Consider the following 20728-nt stretch of genomic DNA (forward strand, 5'->3'; position numbering starts at 1 on the left):
GAATTAGTCATGAGGTAATCCCCAGGTCTGGAAATATCTATTCTCAGGATTGTTGATCTCTAACTTGTGCTCAGAAAGTGTAACAGAGAGGTTGAAGGCAGCAAGGAACTAGAGGTTCAAAAATTCCCCTCAGGCTCACCTGGGAAAGGGTAAGATGCTTGCCATGGGCTTCTTTTGCAAGTTGCCATTTTCTGCTCCTGGGTATGAAGGAAAAGGGAAATCCAAAAGGAAAAAAAAATTAAAAAAAAAAAGAGTAAAAGAGGTGGGTTGTTTCACAGCTGATTCTTATGGACCACAGAGGGAATGTCTATTCTGACAAGAGTCCATTTTCCCAACCTTCCATCAACCAGTCATCAAGAGGCATCCTCAGTTCCTGGGAATGACCAGAGGAATCCTCAGTATCCTCTTAGCAATGGCCTTGGGCACAGATTTAACTCCATGAAAAGGAGACCCCCAAGGGCCAAACTTATTCCAGCAGGTGGACTAGGGGGAGGGCATTATCAAATTAATCACAGACTCCCCTGATCAACCCTCAGCACATTATTGTGATTTATTATGCTAATTATTTTCCTAATATTAAACCATCTTTGCATTCCTAGTGTAGTGAGTTCTCTCTAAACCACTATCCTGGAGCCAGGCTGCTCCATCTCCCCCTCAGGAATTTAGAGGTACCCTAAAGAGTTAGGGAATGTCTCTTCTCTATCATTATCTCATCAAGACCTAGAGATTATGTTTCTACCCACTATTAGGAGGAGTGACTAGAGTATTTTCCTTTTAATTATTCAACATCAATTAGCTTTTACGAAGAGTTATTTATGGACAGCTAGGTGGCACAGTAGATAAAGCACCGGCTCTGGATTCAGGAGGACCTGAGTTCAAATCTGGCCTCAGACACTGGACACTTACTGGGCAAGTCACTTAATCCTCGTTATCCCACCAAAAAAAAAAAAAGAGTTATTTTCTTCCAGGAAAGAACAAAAGTATTTCCCCTGAACACTTTAGGGGACACACTCTTTTCTATCCCACCTTGATCTCTGGGGAGAATGGGCTCAAACTTAGCTAAGTTCCTACATAGCATTGACTTTACCAAGTTCTTGTCCAAATGTGGCATGGCTTCCAGATGAGTCTTTGTCTCATTGCTGGGCTACGTCCTGAAGGTCACTCCATACTCTTCAGGGCATTGATGCTGGGTTGATTGTGCAACCCAGATGCAGAGATACCAGGATGCCAGGAGCCTTGCTCTCTCCACCTTTTCATATTAACAAGGTCAGAGTCTCTAATCCCTTCATCTAAAACAGAAAGGGAAAAATTCAGAAGCAAAGGAACCAAGGCCTGTTTCACTGGGTCAGTGTTAGCCTCACTGGGGAGAAGGCTTCCCTCTTCATAGTATTATCTCTCCCTGGACACCATCCCTAAAGAAGTCAAACCAAGAAAGAGCTGCCTAAGAGATGAGCCAGGGAGGCTCTCATTGCTAATACCTTTTGAAGGCACTGCTAGTTCCAGGTACCTAACCAATCAAAAGGGCTTCTCCTAGGGGCAGCTAGATGGCACAGTGGATAAAGCACTGGCCCTGGATTCAGGAGTACCTGAGTTCAAATCCAGCCTCAGACACTTGGCACTTACTAGCTGTGTGACCCTGGGCAAGTCACTTAACCCCCATTGCCCCACCAAAAAAAAAAAAAAAAGGGCTTCTCTTAACCATGTAATTGGCAGGTCAGAACTAGTTACAGAATGTCTACAAAGGCTCAAGCCTCTTGCTCCAAGTCTTTTCTATGACATTAATTACAGAATTACATTAATAATGTAATAATTACATTATTATAGAATCTCCTTGAAGCAGGCTCCCTAGGCTTTTTCACTTGGGAAGATGCTATCAGAAACACTCTGGGCCTATGCAGTTCCCATTATACTGGTATAAATCCATCTTGGTCATGATTAATCCTTTTAAAAAATGTTTTGCTATATGTTGCATATATGTTGTATATGTTGCTTTGATAGTATTTTGTTTAACATTTTTGTATAGATATTAATTAGTGATAATGATCTATCCTCTTTTTCTGCTCTTTCCTTCCCTGGTTTGGGTATCAGGATCATGTTTGCCTCATAGAACTAATTTGGTAAGGTGTCTTCTTTCACTATTTTTGAAAATAGTCTCTATAGCATGGGGATTATTTGGTCTTTAAATATTTACTAGAATATACATGTAAATCAGTCTGGTTCTGGGATTTTTTTTCCTGTGGAAGTTCATTTGTGGCTTGCTTAATTTCTCATTTTGAGATTGTTATCTATTTCCTGTCTTTCTTATTTCAGAATTTTATATTTTTGTAGATATCTATTTTATTTATATTTTAAATTTTGTTGACATATAACTGAATATAAGAGGCAATGTTAAATACCGAAGAGAGGATTGGCCTTAGAATCAAGAACACCTGGATTCAAAGCCTGCCTTTGGCACATATGGCTATGTGGTCATGGGAAAGTAACTTCTCAGTGTCCCTAAGCAAATCTATAAGAATATGTTACCGGAATTTATGATACACATTGGTAGAGGGAGTTTCCCATACTGGGGAGTTCCCTGTGAAAATGAAATTACATGTCTCAACAAACAAAACCAACTAGGTATCCCAGTGTCTAATAGTTTTCTTTGTTTCTACTCTATTAATTGTTACTTTCCCTTCTCATTTTTAATTTTGGTAATTTTGTTTTCTTTTTCTTTTTTAGAAAATTAAATTAGTTGATTGTCGCTCAGTTTTGTTGGTCTTTTAAAAAAGTCAACTATTTGTTTTATTAGTTCAATTAAACATTTATTTAGAAATTCTCAAAATTACTTCTTTTGTACTTATATTAGGATTATTAGTTTGTTGGTTTTCTAATTTGTGACCAATTCATTAGCCTTTTTTTTTTCTCTTTTATAAATGTAAGTGCTCAAGGATTTAAATCTGCCACTAACCGCTTTAGCTGCATCATATAATTTTTTTATGTTGTGTCACTGATATCATTCTTTTGAACATATATATGTATATATGTGTGTGTATATACACACATGTACATATGTAATTGTTTTCTATGATTCAGTCTTTGACCCACTCATTACTTAGGATATAATTTTTAGTCTCCTTTTAGTTCTTCCTCTTTTGTAAATATTTTCCTCATTGATTACTATTTTTATGGTATTATGTTCTATAAAGAATATGGTCAATATTTCCTCCTTTTTGCATTTGTTTATGAGTTCTTTATGCCTTTAGGATATGATCTTTTTTAAAAATAAAGGTTCCCGTATCTGCAAAAAATTAGTATACTCTTTCAGATTCCCATGTGATAATCTTTACATCTATAAAATTTAACATTGAGTTTGTAATTTCCTTTTTTCTTTTTGTTAGATTCATCAGATTTTGAAGAAGAAACATTAGTTTCCTATTAATATATTAGTTTAGGGTTTTTTATGTTTCAGCTAGCTTTTCCTTCATGTACTTAGTAGGTTTTTTAGTCCGTGTGTATAGAATATGTATGGTGCCCTTAAGCACAAAATAGTTGTCTGTTTGCTTTTTTTCCTGGAAATTTTGCCTTTTTTTCTGGAAAATTTGCCTCACTTTCCTTTATGCAGTAAATAAGATATATTGATGTACTCAATTTTAGGAGAGTTTTTTTGGGCTCATTTAAAGTCACTCTTTGAATCTGTGTTTAGGCAATTAATAAATATTTATGAATTGATTGAAGGTACACAGGGTAGATAGAGTGCTGAAGTTGGAACTAGGAAGACTTGGTTTCAAATCCCATCTCTGACATTCACTAGCTCTATAAGCCTGGACAAGTCACTGCACCTCTGTGACCCTCAGTTTCTTCATCTTTAAATTGAGGTGTGTGTGTGTGTGTGTGTGTGTGTGTGTGTGTGTAGGAGGGTTTGAACAAGTTTTCAACCTGTGATCCTATTCTAGTTTTCTTGTCAGAATTTCTTTCCTTTTTCTCCTCCCCTTCTCTGTTCTTCTTTTACCTTATTTGGATACTTGTTGCCATTTGAAAGTGATGAAAGGAAGCTGGACTTAATCATGACAACTTAGTCTATAATCTTCCTACACTTCCCCAACCCTTTGAGGTCCTTGATTGAAGGCTGGATAACCATGTGGAGAACATCCTTAGTCCAGCATGAGTTGGACTAGGTGAAAGCTGAGGTTCCTTCCAGCCCTGATATTGTGGGGTTTTTTGTATTGTGTGTATTTTTTTGTGGGGCAATGAGGGTTAAGTGACTTGCCTAGGGTCACATAGCTAGTAAGTCTCAAGTGTCTGAGGCTGGATTTGAACTCAGGTCCTCCTGAATCCAGGGCTAGAGCTTTATCCACTGTACCACCTAGCTGCCCCTGATATCCTGTGAATAAATAAATGAATAAATTAAACTATGGTCTCCCCCCCACCCCCGCCAGATTATAGGGAGCTGACTCTGGCCCCAGGATCTCCTTTCTGGCTCTCCTGTGAACACCCTCCATCTTCCCTGACCTCGAGTACCACATCATGGGTTCATCGGCGCCCTGGGAAAAATACTTCACTCCTGAGCCTGGAACTGAAAAAGGACCTCCCAGTCCGGGAGTTCTGGGTTATAAGCACTCAAGGAGGAGGTGCCCTCCTAATTCTGCCCCAGGCTGTTCCCCAGGATGCTGGTTCCTACCTCTGTAAAAGTGGCAACCTCACCATCAGCATCGAGCTGAAAATTGTCTCATTTCCAGGTAGGAAGAGTCATGTCCTCTCTAGCTTTCTCTTGGGGGTCATAGCTGAAAGATCTAGTCTTCTTTCATTATTCTTGGAGCATCCCTATCTCACAGTCTAGTACTTGTCTCAGAAGGTTGAGAGAGGGAGGAGGAGGAGGATCCCCCCATCTCATGGTTCTGCTTATCCCTCTGCAGCATGGCGCTGGCTTTTGGGGGCTGGAGGATGGAAGATTCCAGTTGTTACTCTGACCTATGTATCCTTCTGTCTGGGTACCCTGGTTGGATTCCTCCAAATTCAGAAAGGTAAGGGACCACCTTCTCTTCCCCTGCCCCTGCCCCTGGTCCTGGCCCCTACTCCATCATGATCTCAATTTGGACTTCCCTAAGGAGTGCCTTCCATGCTGGTAGCTTCCTGCCCCATACCTATGTCTGTCTGTGTTAGCCTCCCTCCCCAATTCCAGATTTTCTGACTCTGATCCCAACCCAAACCGTCCTCTAACTCCTGGCTAGCTCTGCTCTTACGGAGAAAAAGGAAGCGGATGACTGATCGCACGAGGAGGTAAGAAAACTCAATCTGGAGAAATCCCAATCCCCTTGACCCTCATCCCAAGCCAGCAAGCTCTACCCCTATCCTGGGTCTAAGGCTCTTCTCCTATCCCTCTCCCCTCTCTACTTCCATATCAGCCAATAGCAGCTCTTTTTGGTTTACAGAGTTTTCCTCACAATAAGCCTGTGAGATGGTAGTACAGATATTATTTTCCTTATTTTACAGATAAGGAAACTGAGAGTCAAAGAAATGAAGGGATTTGCCCAAGGCTATACAACTAGTAAATTTGGGAACCAGGATTCAAAACCAGGGGTTTTGACTCCAAATTCATGCACTTTCCATGATACTGCCCAGTCTCCTTTCTGGCTCCCCCTCCCCTTAGTTGCCCCACAGCCTCTTAGGTTTGTGTTCCAGTTTCTTCATCATCTCTCTTTCTGGGATCAGGTTCTTCAAAGTGATGTCTCCAGGGAATGAGGCCCAGAGTCAGTATGGGAATGTGTTACCCCTGTCTGTGCCAAACCTTGGAAATGGTGAGCAAGGTCCCTGAACTCCTGGAATGAGATTTACCCAGAAAATATAGTTAAGCCCCTTCCTGCCCCAACCCTGAAACTCCCCTAAGTCAATTCTCTTTACAAGTCCCAGGGGCAGCTAGGTGGCACAGTAGATAAAAACACCAGCTCTGGATTCAGGAGGACCTGAGTTCAAACCTGACCTCAGACATTTACTAGCTATGTGATCCTGGGCATTGCCCTACAAAAAACAAACAAACAAACAAATTAAAAAAAGACAAGTCCCAGCCTGAGGCCTATGGATGAGCCTTTTTGTGGAGAGGAGTGCTCTGGGAGAGGAATGAGTAGAGGGTAGAGAGAAGTTGGAAAAGGAGAGAAAAGTTGGGAGGGGAAAGGTGCTGAGAATAATCTCTACTGGCAATCAACTTACTAAGGAGAAAACAACAACTATGTCTATAAATATATATAGCGTGAATAGAAAGTAAATAAATGTAAATTCGTGCAAAGCAGTTAAATACCCAGTAGTTTGAGAGGGAAGGGGATCAGGAAAGACTTCATGTAGAAGACAGTGCTTGAGATGAATATTAAAGGAAGAGAGAGAAGGTGAAGGCAGTGTGATGAAAATCCAAAGAAGAGATACTACCCAGGAGGAGAGGGTGGTCCACAGTGTCAAGTGCAGCAGGATTTCTAGAACAAGATCAGAGATGCCTAACCTTTTTGGAGTCTAGATTCCTTAAGCAATATTTGGCAATAAATCTATAGACCCTTTCTTAGAATAATGTTCTTAAAAGTTTACAATAAAATACATAGAGGGGCAGCTAGGTGGCGCAGTGGATAAAGCACTGACCCTGGATTCAGGAGGACCTGAGTTCAAATCCAGCCTCAGACACTTGACACTCACTAGCTGTGTGACCCTGGGCAAGTCACTTAACCCCCATTGTCCCCCAAATCCCCCCTCCCAAACAAAAACAAAAAGAACCAAAAATAAAATACATAGAATTACAAATGAACACAATCATATTGAAATAAAGAAGTATCCCCCCACCCACCCCTTCATCTAACTTCACAGTAATCTCTTTATGGTAGGGGTGGGGTCCATGGATAGATTGCTATCATATTTGACAATCATGAGATCCCTGGTAACTTCGGAGAGAGCAGTTTGATTTGAATAATGGGGTCAGAAGCCAGATTGCTGCAAAGGTTGAGGAGTGAGACAGAGGAGAGGAAGTGAAGTCAGTTGAATGTAGATAGCTTTTTCAAGGTGTTTGGGTGAGAAAAAAAGATTTAAAATAAAAAAAAAACTTGTGTGGAATGGCAGAATTTAGTGAAGATTTTTTTAAGGCATTGTTGACAGTGTGTATGTGTGTGTGTGAGAGAGAGAGAGACAGACAGACAGACAGACAGACAAGGATCAATCTACTGGGAAAAATGGGAGGGGATGGAATCAAGTGCACACATAGGCTAGGAGAAAAGCCACCTCTTTATCAGTGACTGGGGGAAAGAAGAGAGTGGGAGATGACATCGAGGGGTTTTGAGATGAAGAGAGGGGAGATAGTGAGTCCCTTAGGGAGAAATAAAAGTACTGTCTTGCTGTAGTGAGGGTCCAGTTGACCCCACTCCATTTCTTCCTCTAGTTCGGACCCTGAAATGGACCCCTGGCTTTGGAGAAGCCACTCTACCCTTTGGGAACCCCTACCAAGGGACCCAGGAAACAGAAATCTCTGGGCTCAATAGTTCAGGGCAGGAAGGTGAGTGACTCTTGTAAAAGAGAGTGTATCTGGGGGGCAGCTAGGTGGCGCAGTAGATAAAGCACCAGCCCAGGATTCAGGAGTTCAAATCTGGTCTCAGACATTTGACACTTATTAGTTGTGTGACCCTGGGCAAGTCACTTAATCCTCATTCCCCTGCCAAAAAAACCCACCAAAGAACAAAAAGAGAGTGCATCTGTACTTCCCAGACTTGAGCTAGAGCCAGAACCAAAGCCAGAGGAGAAAGAAGCAAGGCATAATAGAAAGGACATTGGATTAGGAGTCAGGATCACCAGTGGGATCCAGACTCTGATGCTTATTAGCTATGTGGCCTTGGGAAAGTCATTTCCCCTCCTCTGGGCCTCAGATGCCTCATCTGAAAAATGAGGCTCAGTAAGATGATATTTAATTTTCATGTGAGATCTAAATCCATTATCCTGTCATCCTCTTTGGCACAGGGGATAGGGGAGGCATTTGCAAGAGGATGATGAGTCATGGACATCTGGTTAGTGGAAGTGGGAGTCCGAGTGGGAAGGAATAGGGGGTCTATGCTGGGAGCTGGATGAGATAGGGGAACTGGGGACAGTGACCATGTCTATTCCACAGATCCAGAGGAGGAAGAAGGGGAAGGCTATGAGGAGCCAGATAGTGAAGGGGCTTCTGTAGCCTATGAAAATGGCCAGGACCAGATCTCCCAAGGTAATACTGGGCTGTTCCCCTCATTTGGGGCCCAATCTTCTCCATGTTACAGAGCCCAGTCTTCCTCCACTTGACAATCCCATCTCTCCCCACTGCCCCCAGCTCTTTTTTCCCTCTCTCTAAGGCACTGGATGAGCAGGTGGGTCAGAGAGGGACAGCAGGTAGGCACAGCTTCTTTGTGACTCCCTTCCCTCCCCAGATGGTTGGGGCTATGAAAACGAAGAGAAAGGAATCTCAGCTGCAGAAGAAATGGAAGATGATTCTTTCTCCACTGGTAATAAGGAATTGGGGGAGGCCACCTTAGGTGACTGGAGAGAGGGGAGCCTGAGGGAAGCTGGGGAAAGGGAGGGATAGAGCAGTCCCAAAGGCTCCTCTGGAGATGAGTTTCTCACCTTCCTTCCACCTTCCCCCTCCCCTCTCTGACAGCCGAGTCTTATGAGAATGAGAACAAGGAAATGGTCCCACCAGTCTACACATCAACAGGTGGGGGCAAGAAGCTTCCTAATACAGGGCCTATGGAGTAGAAGGGTAGGATAGCATGCCCAAGGACTGAAAGACTCCTTTTTCTCTTTCCTCTCTAGGCTTCCTGCTCCCCAGAGGACCTGTTTGGGACACCTGCCGGGAGGCTTCTTCACTTGGTGAGATGATGTGAGATGATCTGCTCTGACCCTGACCTCAAGGAAAGGGAAGGGGACAAGTGTTTCTACAGCACTTACTATGCGCCAGGCACTGGATGAAGTGGTTTTTACAGCTGCTATTTCATTATTATCTCAAACCTAGTTCTGACCCGAGTCCTTAACTGGTCCTGACACTAAATCCTGCCGTTCATTCAGTGCTCCAGTTAACATGTATGGAGTACTGGCCACATACAGAGCATAAGGTTGGGCACTGGAGAAGACCCAAAGTTTGGATAAGATGCTGGTTCCTGCCCTCATGAATGTAATCCCTTCGGTAGTGAGATATGAGCTAGTCCCCTTAACTCAGGCTCCCAACTCCCTCTCTCCAGCCTTGCCCTTGGGCTTCTCTATGCTCTATCAATCCCTTTTCTCTCCTACCCGCAGGGTCTCAGTCTTATGAAGACATGAGAGGGATCCTATATGCTGCCCCTCAACTCCGGAATGTTCATCCGCAGCCTGGTCTAAGCCAGGAGGAAGGTGAATATTCTTCAGTCCTCAGACCTGCCTAATCCAAGTAGTCTCTTCTCTCGCTCTTCCTGACAATTTTTTTTGGGGGGTGGGGCAATGAGAGTTAAGTGACTTGCCCAGGGTCACACAGCTAGTAGGTGTCAAGTGTCTGAGGCCGGATTTAAACTCAGGTCCTCCTGAATCCAGGGCCAATGCTTTATCCACTGTACTACCTAGCTGCCTCCCTTCTCTCTCTTCTGTCTCCCTTTCCTCCTTTAACCCAATCCCTTGTCCTGTTCAGATGGTGACTCCTACGAGAATATGGAAAATCCAGAAGAGGCAGGTCCAGGATGGGAGGCAGGGGGTTGGGCCCCTACCTGGAACAACAGGTGAGTCCCTCAACTGTAACGCCACCCTCTTAAGTGAGTAGGAAATGGGGCCCTTTCAGAGGATGAGGAGAGATTTGGGAGTTATGTAGACAAACTGGATTCTGGAGGTGAGGGGAAGGGATTGAGGGAGGTAGGATTTTTTTTTTTTTTGGTGGAACAGGGTAGAGAAGATGAAGCAAGAATTGTTAGAGAATTTGGGATGATTCCTGGTGTTTATGGAAGGTGGAAATTACAGAGGACTAGAAGGAGGGGGAAGGATACTTACTGAGCCAACCACTTACCTTCCATTTTTATTTTTCCTTCTTTAGGTCGTAGAGACACAACCCCAATTTAACATTCTTTTGATGCTTAGTCTCAATGTCTGGTGTGATTAAGTTCTGATGATGTTCAGGATGTGTGTGTGTATGTATGTATGTATGGTTGTATGCACATGTGTGTGTGCGAACATGTGCCCATTATCCCTTATCTCCCTCAATAAAATCCTGAGGTTCCTAATTTCTTTCTTTTTTTAAATAAAAGTATTTTATTATTTTCCAGTTACATGTAGAGATAGCTTTCAGCATTTGTTTACATAAGATTTCCAATTTCAAATTTTTCTCCCTCCCTTCCCCCCTCCCCCAGACAGCAGGCAATCTGATATAGGTTATATATATGTATACACACACACATACATATATATACATATACATCTACATATACATAACAACATTAAACATATTTCTGCATCAGTCATGCTATAAGAGAAGAATCAGAGCAATAAGGAAAAACCTCAAAATAGAAAAACAACAGCATCAAAAACAAAAGAAATAGTATGGTTCAATCAGCATCTATATTCCATAGTTCTTTTTTTTTTTTTCTGGATTTGGAGAGCCTTTTCCATCATGAGTCCCCTGGAACTTTCTTGTACCATTGTATTGATGAGAAAAATCCAGTCTATCACAGTTGATCAACACATAATGTTGATGATATTGTATACAATGTTCTTCTGATTCTGCTCATCTGAGGTTCCTAATTTCAAGAAACTATGACTCTGTGTTGGAGAGGGGTGAGGAAGGGAATGTAAGCAAAGGACAGAAGCAATGGAATGGAAGTAAAGTTTGCTGAGCAGTCACTGAAAATCTGTCATATCAAGTCAAATAATTTCTTCTGGTTGGGGAGAAGCTTTTTCAGGTTACTACTGGGGCCTTCTCTGGGGTCCTTTGGTCTCAGGCCTGGTCTGGATTGGAATTGAGCCATCCATCTGATTAATTTGTTCATTCAACAAATATCCAGGGGCAGCTAGGTGATGCAGTGGATAAAGCACCGGGCCTGGATTCAGGAGGACCTGAGTTCAAATCCTACCTCAGATACTTGACACTTACTAGCTGTGTGACCCTGGGCAAGTCACTTAACCCTTGTTGCCCCCCCCCCAACAAATAACATAAAAATTTAAAAAAATTCAACAAATATATGGACAGAATTCATCATCTCTCCCTGACCCATATCTGTCCATCCCTAATTTCTCTATCGATGAGAAAAAATGAAATTGTCCCCAAGAAGACTCCATTCTGCTAGAGAGAAATAACCTATCACAGATAAGTAAATACAAAATAATATATATGTAGCACCTCTGGGTATCATCCTCCACAACTTGTATGTGGGTCTCCTAGACCAGACTAAGATAAGACTGTGGCTCCACATAATAAAAACAGCTCATAGTCCTCACCAACATGTTTACCTTTATCAATTGGCCAGAGGACACAATTAGTTCAAAGTGAAGGCATTTAATAGTAGTCCAAATTTTTCTCCTCCCTCCCTCCCTTTCCTCCCCCCTCCACAAGATCGCAACCAGGTTATATATGTACAATCCACAAGTGTTCTTTTTATCAGTTCTTTCTATGGGGGTGGATAGTAAGCTTCTTCATTAGTTCCTTGGGATTGTCTTGGATCATTGCATTGCTGAGAGTGGTTAAGTCATTCACAATTGCTCATTGAACAATACTGCTGTCACTATGCACAATGTCCTCCCAACTCTGCTCACTTCACTATACATTGATGTTCATTAGTCTTTCCAGGTTTTTCTGGGATCATCCTGTTTGTCATTTCCTGTAGCACAGGGCCATTCCACCACAATCATACAGCACAGCTTCTTCTGTCAATCCTCAGTTGATGGACATTCCCTTGCTTCTCAATTCTTACCCTCCACCAAGAGTTGCTATAAATATTTTTTTATAAAATTTTCCCCCTTTTCTCTTTTTCATGATTACTATTGTTAACTGTTTCCCTTTCATCCTATTCCCTTCCCCATGATATTTATTCTATTATCTATCTTCTTTCATCCTATCCCTCTTCAAAAGGGATTTGCTTCGGTCAGTCCCTTCCCCGAATCTGCCCTTCCTTCTTTTGCCCCTCTCTCTTTATCCCCTTCCCCCTCCTATTTTCCTGCAAGGTTAGAGGGATTACTCCACCCAATTGAGTGTGTACATTATTCCCTCCTTGAGCCAATTCTGATGAGTGGTAGGCTCATTTACTGCCCAGATTAAATAGATTACTCCACCCAGTTGGGTATGTGTGTTAGTCCCTCCTTGAGCCAACTCTGATGAGTTTAAGGTCTTTGAGCCTTTTCTGATGAGTGTAAAAACTGCTCTGCTCCTCTCCCATCTCTTCCCCCACTCCATAAGCCTTTTCCTGTTTCTTTTATGTAGGATTTCACCTCTGCCCTTCCCCCTCCCCCAGTGCATTCCCCTCACCCCTCAATTTAACCCTAAGTATGTCATCATGGGGCAGCTAGGTGACACAGTGGACAAAGCATCACCCCTGAACTCAGGGGGATCCCAGGCAAAACCCGGCCTCAGACACAAGACAGTCACTGATTGTATGACCTCAGGTATGTCCCCCAACTTCAATTTTTTATAGTTCTCTAGGGTCGGGACAGCTAGGTGGTGCAGTGGATAAAGCACCAGCCCTGAATTCAGAAGGACCTGAGTTCAAATCTGGCCTCAGACACTTGACACTTACTAACTGTGTGACCCCAGGCAAGTCACTTAACCCCCAATGCCCTGCAAAAAACAAACAAAAAATTCTAGTTCTCTAGGGTCTTGTATTTGAAAGTCAAGTTTGCCATTCAGTTCAGTTCTTTTCATCATGAATACCTGAAAGTCCTCTTTTTCATTAAAGTCCCTTTTTTTCCTCTGAAAGATTATGCTGAGTTTTGCTGGATAGGTTATTCTTGGTTGTAATCCCAATTCCTTTGCCCTCTGGAATATCATATTCCATGTCCTCCAGTCCTTTAATGTAGAAGCTGCTAGATCTTATGATATCCTGACTGGGGCTCCACAGTACTTGAATTCTTTCTTTTTGGCAGCTTGTAATATTTTCTCCTTGACCTGAGAGCTCTGGAATTTGGCTATAATATTCCTAGGAGTTTTCTTTTTGGGATCTCTTTCTGGAGGTGATCAGTGGATTCTTTCAATTTCTATTTTAGCTTCTTCTTCTAGAATTTCAGGGCAATTTTCCCTGAGAATATCTTGGAAGATGATGTCTAAGCTCTTTCCTTGATCATAGTTTTCAGGTAGACCAATAATTTTCAAACTGTCTCTCCTGGACCTATTTTCCAGGTCAGCAGTTTTTCCCAGAAGATATTTCATATTGCCCTCTATTTTTTTATTCATTTGGATTTGCTTTATTGTGTCTTGGTTTCTCATAAAGTCACTGGCTTCCATTTGTTCAATCCTAATTCTTAGGCAATTATTTTCATCAGAGAGCTTTTCCATTTGGCTTTTCAAGATGTTGACTTTTTTCTCATGTCTTTCCTGCATCACTCTCATTTCTCTTTCCATTTTTTCCTCTACCTCTCTAACTTTATCTTCAAAGTCCTTTTTGAGCATCTCTATGGCCTGAGACCAATTCATATTTTTCTTGGAAGCTTTAGATATAGGGGCCCTGATGTTGACATCTTCCTCTGAGGGTGCCCCTTGGTCTTCCTTGTTACTGAAGAAACTTTCTATGGTCCTCACCTTTCTCTGTCTGCTCATCTTACCTTTCTCGTACTTGACTTTTGGCTCCTTAAAGTGGGGCACTGTTTCCAGGCTACAGTATCCCAAGCTTAAGAAGTCCCAGATGGTATGATTTAAGGAGGATCAGGTTCTTCATTCGCCTGGCCTGTTCCCTGGTCCATAGATGACCCCAGACCAACTTGCTAATCAACCAGCTTTGTGTGTTGTGGTTGTTAGCTCTGACCACCCTGTGCCCCTCCCCCACCTGGCTACTGCTACTCGAGCTTACCTCCTGGTTCCCAGCAGGGGTGAAAAACCCAAGTCCTGCCTCAGCACCAGCATAGACCCCTGTAGTCTCCCCCCTGCCCAGGGCTCAGCCCACTCACCAGACTGTGAGCTTAGTTCTAGACGACACTGGCCCTTCAGCTGATTCAGAGGCTCTGGGGGTCTCCTTCTCTGGTGAGGCCTTCCTGGGACTGGATCTGTGTCAGGGTGACTGTGGGGTTGGGCTCGACTCCTGTATTAGCACAGCAGCTCTCTCCTTCTGACCTTCCAAGCCATTCTTGGTTAGAAGATGATTTCAAGGGGCAGCTAGGTGGTGCAGTGGATAGAGCACCAGCCCTGGAGTCAGGAGTACCTGAGTTCAAATCCAGCCTCAGACACTTAACAGTTACTAGCTATGTGACCCTGGGCAAGTCACTTAACCCCAATTGCCTTACTTAAAAAAAAAAAAAGAAGAAGATGATTTCAGCACATTCTTCTGAGTTTTGCTGCTCCAGGCATTTTCCTATGGCTTTATTTGGATGTTTTTTGGAGGGATTGTGTCATGAGTTCGAGAGCTCACTGTCTTTCCTCTGCCTATTTAATAGCATAGTAAGAAAAGTAACAATAAAATATTTGCTCCATAAACTCAGGACATACTCTCTCACAAATATATATACACAGCCTCTCACTAGAATGAATGGGCACACATGTGGAATATGTATAGAAAGGCCTTCCAAGAATCTGGAGCCAGCAAGGCCCCAGTCTTTCTTTGCCCCAGGGCTTTCCCCAGCCTCTTGTACCAGCCTCAGTCTGGATACCTGACTCCTGGCCACTAGTTCTTCCTTCTAGGGTCTACCCAGCAGGGCTTTGCCCCACAGCCTTGCACAGCATCCTCCATCAGTCCCAGCCTTCCTCTATTCGGGACCTTCTCTAGTACTCCAGAGTGAGTCCATCCCTGGGTCCAGACCCTCCTGGACTCCCCTACTTCTTCAGCCTTGCACTATTACCTCCTACTTCCTGGGGCTTCATAGGACAACCCATCAACACTTGTTACCAAGTTGAACTTCAAGGGATAGCCTTGACCAGCCTAATCCTCTGCTTCACTTAATGGACTTCTCCAACCACTGATACTGTGCCTGGATTTGTTTCTCAGTGGTTATCATACTCCTATCCCTCGATACTCTTCCCATCCTAGTGATTCTGAGCCCCTAGCTGCCAATGGACAGGTCTTATTCCCAATCCCCAGATGCCAGCTCTCTTATAGCCATCCCCTTCACCCTACCTACCCCACCAAGGTTCCACTATGCTCTCTGGATTGCTTGCTTCATAATAAGCAAACTTGCTTTCATTCTAAGCTATTTCCTTTTTTATTTCTTTTATCCTCTGGCCCTTAGACCTGGTTCTCTCTTGATTGCTTTCCTGGCTAGCTTTTAAAGTTACTGTCTGGGGGCAGCTAGGTGGCATAGTGGATAGAGCACAGGCCCTGGATTCAGGAGTACCTGAGTTCAAATCCGGCTTCAGACCCTTAACACTTACTGGCTGTGTGACCTTGGACAAGTCACTTAACCCCAATTGCCTCACCAAAAAAAAAAAAGTCAATCATTAAAGTTACTGTCTGCACTTTCACTTATATCCCAAACTCACTGGTCATCGTATGAGAGTTGGAATATTCCGTACTGCCTCTTCCTTCAGCCTTTACCTCTACTACCACTACTCTTAAGCCTCTCTTACTTTGAGGTCCACCCCATCCAAATTTATCACCCAATATATATCCTGGTAGTTGTTATCTTTTTTTTTTTTTTTTTTTGTGGGGCAATGAAAGTTAAGTGACTTGCCCAGGTTCACACAACTAGTAAGGGTCAAGTGTCTGAGGCCGGATTTGAACTCAGGTCCTCCTGAATCCAGGGCTGGTGCTTTATCATTATTTTTTTATTTTTATTTATTTATTTTTTTTGCGGGGCAATGGGGGTTAAGTGACTTGCCCAGGGTCACACAGCTAGTAAGTGTCAAGTGTCTGAGGCCGGATTTGAACTCAGGAATTCCTGAATCCAGGGCCGGTGCTTTATCCACTGTGCCACCTAGCTGCCCCCTGGTGCTTTATCTACTGTGCCACCTAGCTGCCCCCAGCTGTTATTATTTTTTTTTTTTGCGGGGCAATGGGGGTTAGGTGACTTGCCCAAGGTCACACAGCCAGTAAGTGTCAAGTGTCTGAGGCCGGATTTGAACTCAGGATCTCCTGAATCCCGGGCCAGTGCTTTATCCACTGCGCCACCTAGCTGCCCCCAGCTGTTATCTTTTGACTCCTAGTTTACTCTCCTGATGGGCAGTTGGGTTGCACAGTAGATAGAGTACTGGGCCTGGATTCAGGAAAACTCATCTTCCTGAGTTCAAATCTGGCCTCAGACACTTACTAGCTATATGACCCTGGACAAGAAGTTTAACTCTGTTTGCCTTAGTTTCCTCATCTGTAAAATGAGCTGGAGAAGGAAATAGAAAACTGCTTCAGTGTCTTTGCTAAGAAAACCCCAAATGGGGTCATGAAGAGTTAGATGTGGCTGAAAAACAACTGATCAACAACAACATGCACAATAATACTAATAGCATTTATATAGCACCTACTATGTGCCAGACACTGCTAAGCATTTTACAAATGTTACCTTATTTGATCTTTAAAACAATTCTGAGAGGTAGAGACTAATATATCCCCATTTTACAGTAAAAGAAACTGAGACAAAAAGTGACTTGCCTCACTTAGCTAGTCCAAGGCCAGATTTGAAATTAGGCCTTTCTGCACCATACCACTGAGAGGGAGGCTGTGGAATATCTGCCTCCAGCTTTTGTTCTTAGCTGGAGTCTTTAGCTAGGGTGATAATTCTTCATCTGACTCGTCCATGCCCCAAGCCTTTTCTGGCTTTAGTTCTTGGAGAGCAGAAATCCTTAACACACTTAGTCACTTGACTAGAGAAACCCTTGTCTGGCTTTCCCTCCATAAGGTGTGATCCTTCTGTTCCTTCCTTCCTTCCTTCCTCCCCCCATTTCTCTTTTGCTCCTATCACATGACTTTATGTTACACTTCTTATGTTCTTTTCTCCCAATATCATTGGATTGTTTGTTCTTGGCCAAGGTCATTGTTGTTTTTTGTATCCCAAGCACCCAGCTTGGTGGTTTATACTTTGTAACTCCTTAATGTTTAATTGAATTGCCTGAGATACAAAGTTTCATGAGATAGGTTCCCTGCCCTCAGTAAACTGAGAGTGGTGGGGGGAGACTGCATTAAGAGAGATTAAGCATTCACATGATGATTTTAGAAAGAATGCTCAGTGCCAATGATTGGTATAGCAAACCTGAGAAGAGTTCCAGGAATTCAATGCCTCCAAGTTCCTGCTTTGTAGAAATAGCTCCTATCTATACCAACTTTACAATTTGCAAAGTCTTTTTTTCCCAAGAGCCCTGTGAGGTAGCTAGTGTGCCTATTATTATCCTTACTTTTTATAAAAGAGTAAAGTGAGGCCCTGAAATATTAAGTGATTTACACAATTGAGTGATGATACAAGACTCGAATCCAATACCTTTTCTTTCATACTATACTTCTATATGTTGGATTTTATAAGGATGTGCTAGTAAATGTTTAACAACTGGATCCCCAGTCTCACACTTTTACATTTAATTTGCATTATTAGAATTTTCCCTAATACTTTGTCTAGACAACCAATCAAACAATGAGTTAAGCTCTGAATTGTATCGTTGACCCATTTCTAAAGTGTAAGTCCTCCCACTGAACATTCAACAATGGGCTCCATTACACTTCTGGATACCAAGATCATTAAGAGTTGGTCTCTACCTTCTTGGAGCTTACAGTCTACCAGGAGAATAGGACATACACCCAAATAATGATAACGTCATGGGGGAAAGAGGTGATGGTGAGGTCCTTAGGTATTCCTCTTTAAAGAATTATACTGGGGCAGCTAGGTGGCGCAGTGGATAGAGCTCCAGCCCTGGAGTCAGGAGTACCTGAGTTCAAATCCAACCTCAGACACTTAACACTTACTAGCTGTGTGACCCTGGGAAAGTCACAACCCCAATTGCCTCACTAAAAAAAAAAAAGGAATTATACTCTCTCATACACAGTCCAATTAGAATAAAATAGTCTTTTATTTGGGTGCTAGAGAAAGTGATGAAGAGGGAAGTCAAAGACTTCACCTCAAGGTGAAAAAATGGCCAAAGCCTTCATAGAGGATAGATGGTGGGGAGACAGATGAGGTGGACCACCTGACTATGGAAAGTTCCCTTTGGGGATAGGGAAAGCTTGAATGAGGGATGGGATGGGAAAGACTTGAATGGGGGGGGGTATCTCAGTCCCCTGGCATAGCTCAGGTAGCAGTCATGCCCAATGAGTTTATCCCTCAATGGGTTGGAAGAGGCTTGAATGATGAGTGGTGGTTCTGACTTCTGTAGCTATCTTTGTGCCCCTTATCTCCCCCTACTTCTTAGATGTGTCTGTCCTTCAGTTTAACTTCTTAAGGAGAGTTACCCCAGGCCCATATTAATAATACAAAAATAATTGTAGCTAGAATTTATTTGTTTTTTTTGGGGGGTGAGGCAATTGGGGTTAAGTGACTTGCCCAGGGTCACACAACTAGTACATGTCAAGTGTCTGAGGTCAAATTTGAACTCAGGTCTTCCTGACTCCAGGCTGGTGCTCTATCCGCTGTGCCACCTAGCTGCCCCGCTAGCATTTATTTTTAAATAAGTTTTTATTGATATATTCTATCTTTCTTATATTACCAGAGTTTCCTCAAGTAGCCTCCCCTTCTTCCCAAAGAACCATCCCATATAACAACTAGTAATTTTTAAATAAAGAAAAGGAAAAGATGGGGAAAAATCAGCATAACTGTTCAGTATGTCAAAAACAATTGAAAGTATATACATTGTACACTACTTTTGGACTTGTCTGTTTCCTCTGCAAAGGAGTGGAGGGGGTGGATACCTTCTCATATCTTTTCTGTCAAGCTATCCTTGTTCTCTATACTTTTGCATCATTCACCTGATTTTTTTGAGTGGTTCTTTCTGTTTACATTATTGTAGTCATTGTGTAGATTATTTTTTTTTCAATACATAGTAAGTACCTATTGGGTGCCACGTTCTGTGTTAAGTGCTGAGGATACAATTAAGAAAAAGATAATCCCTTCCTTGAAGGAATTTGTCATCTAAGGGGTTACACAAGACACAAAAGAAAGCTAAAGGTAGTGTAGGGGGTATGCATGGCCCCAGAGAAGGGGCCACAATGTTCCCTGAAGTCCAAACCAGGCAGAGATGCTGAAAAGTAACTGGAGAGTGAACTGAGAAGCTCAGCCATACAGCCCTATATAAAGGAAAGCTTTGGGAGGAGTTGAGTGTGCCCCCCCCCCCCATCAGAGGGGAAAGGAGAATGAGGGAGTTGAGGTGCTGAGAATCCAAACCTGAGTTAATTAGCATGATGATGACATTTCAGGGATTCTGAATATATGTAATATATTCCATGTAATATTCTATGACATTCATATGTCACAATTTTGTTGTCTCTAAGTTTTGCTATCACAAAAAGTGCTGAATAGCTAGCATTTATAGAGTTAACACTTCGCCTTTTATCCTCATCACTTTAGCCCTGGGAGGTTGGTTTACAGATGAGGAAACTGAGGCAGGCAGAATTTAAGTGGCTTGCCCTGGTCATACTGCTAGTAAGTTAAGTGTCTGAGGCTATATTTGAACTGAGGTCTTTCTCATATGAAGCCAAGTATTCTACTTATTACATCACCTTGGGTAAATAGCATGGTAAGTACATAGTGGTTAACTATTGTTCAAAGTCTGAGGAAAGATCAAATGCTACTGATGAAACCTTAGCCTTTCTACCTACAATTTCTGGTATTCAAGAAACAAAAGGCAAAATTGCACAATGAAATAAAACTGTTACAAAATTCATTTTTCTTTTAAAAAGAATTTTCACAAAATGAAACTCCAGAAATGTTTGTGTTGGGAGGTACACTCTAGGAGAAGAAGTCAGATCCCGGGAAAAACAAAAGGATCAACACTCTGGATAGTCTCCGTACAAAAAGAAGAGGGCATTACCTTTGGTTAACAAACAGATGTTCCTTCCTTAACCCTTTCCCTCTGAGGGTTCTCCTTTCAATATGGTCCAAGGAGAACAAAAAGGGGGTACTTAATTTAATTTTTTTGGGGGGTGGGAAATGAGGGTTAAGTGACTTGCCCAAGGTCGCACAGCTAGTAAGTGTCAAGTGTCTGAGATGAGACTTAAACTCAGGTCCTCCTGAATCCTGGACTGGTGCTTTATCCACTGCGCCACCTAGCTTCCCCCTACCCTTACTTCATTGAATTTTAAAGAATGTTGCTCCCCTAAATCTGATCCCAATCCTAACTTGTTGGGGGAACAGGACTCCAGACTAAATGAGAATGAGAACTGATATGGGTTTCCATGAATGAGATTTGAGATTTCAGGAAATAATAATAGCTACCATTTATATAAGGCAGCTAGGTGGCTCAGTGGATAGAGCACTGAGTCTGAAGTCATGAAGTCCTGAGGTAAAATCTGGCCTCAGACACTTACTACCTGTGTGATCCTGAGCAAATCACTTAACTTCTCCCTTAATCCACTGGAGAAGGAAATGGCAAAACCACTCTAGTATCCTTGCCAAGAATACCTCATAAACAGCTTGGTCTACCAGGTAAGGAAGACTTGGATATTACTGAATAGCAACACTATTTACATAATGCTTTAAG

At 42.6% G+C, this 20728-nt stretch overlaps 1 protein-coding gene across 1 annotated transcript in view; it reads left to right on the top strand.

Annotated features, from left to right (window-relative positions):
* The window catches only part of CD19 (CD19 molecule), a 33385-nt gene extending 23665 nt beyond the window's left edge, over nt 1–9720 (top strand). The window contains 11 exon segments of the mRNA XM_044000257.1: nt 4419–4718; nt 4896–5003; nt 5211–5259; nt 5692–5777; nt 7391–7504; nt 8111–8203; nt 8403–8477; nt 8630–8686; nt 8785–8841; nt 9265–9357; nt 9629–9720. Coding sequence (XP_043856192.1) covers nt 4419–4718; nt 4896–5003; nt 5211–5259; nt 5692–5777; nt 7391–7504; nt 8111–8203; nt 8403–8477; nt 8630–8686; nt 8785–8841; nt 9265–9357; nt 9629–9720 — 1124 coding nt within the window.
* Nucleotides 9721–20728: the final 11008 nt, after the last annotated feature.

The sequence above is a fragment of the Dromiciops gliroides genome, chromosome 1 (genome assembly GCF_019393635.1).
Source record: "Dromiciops gliroides isolate mDroGli1 chromosome 1, mDroGli1.pri, whole genome shotgun sequence".
NCBI lineage: Eukaryota > Metazoa > Chordata > Mammalia > Microbiotheria > Microbiotheriidae > Dromiciops > Dromiciops gliroides.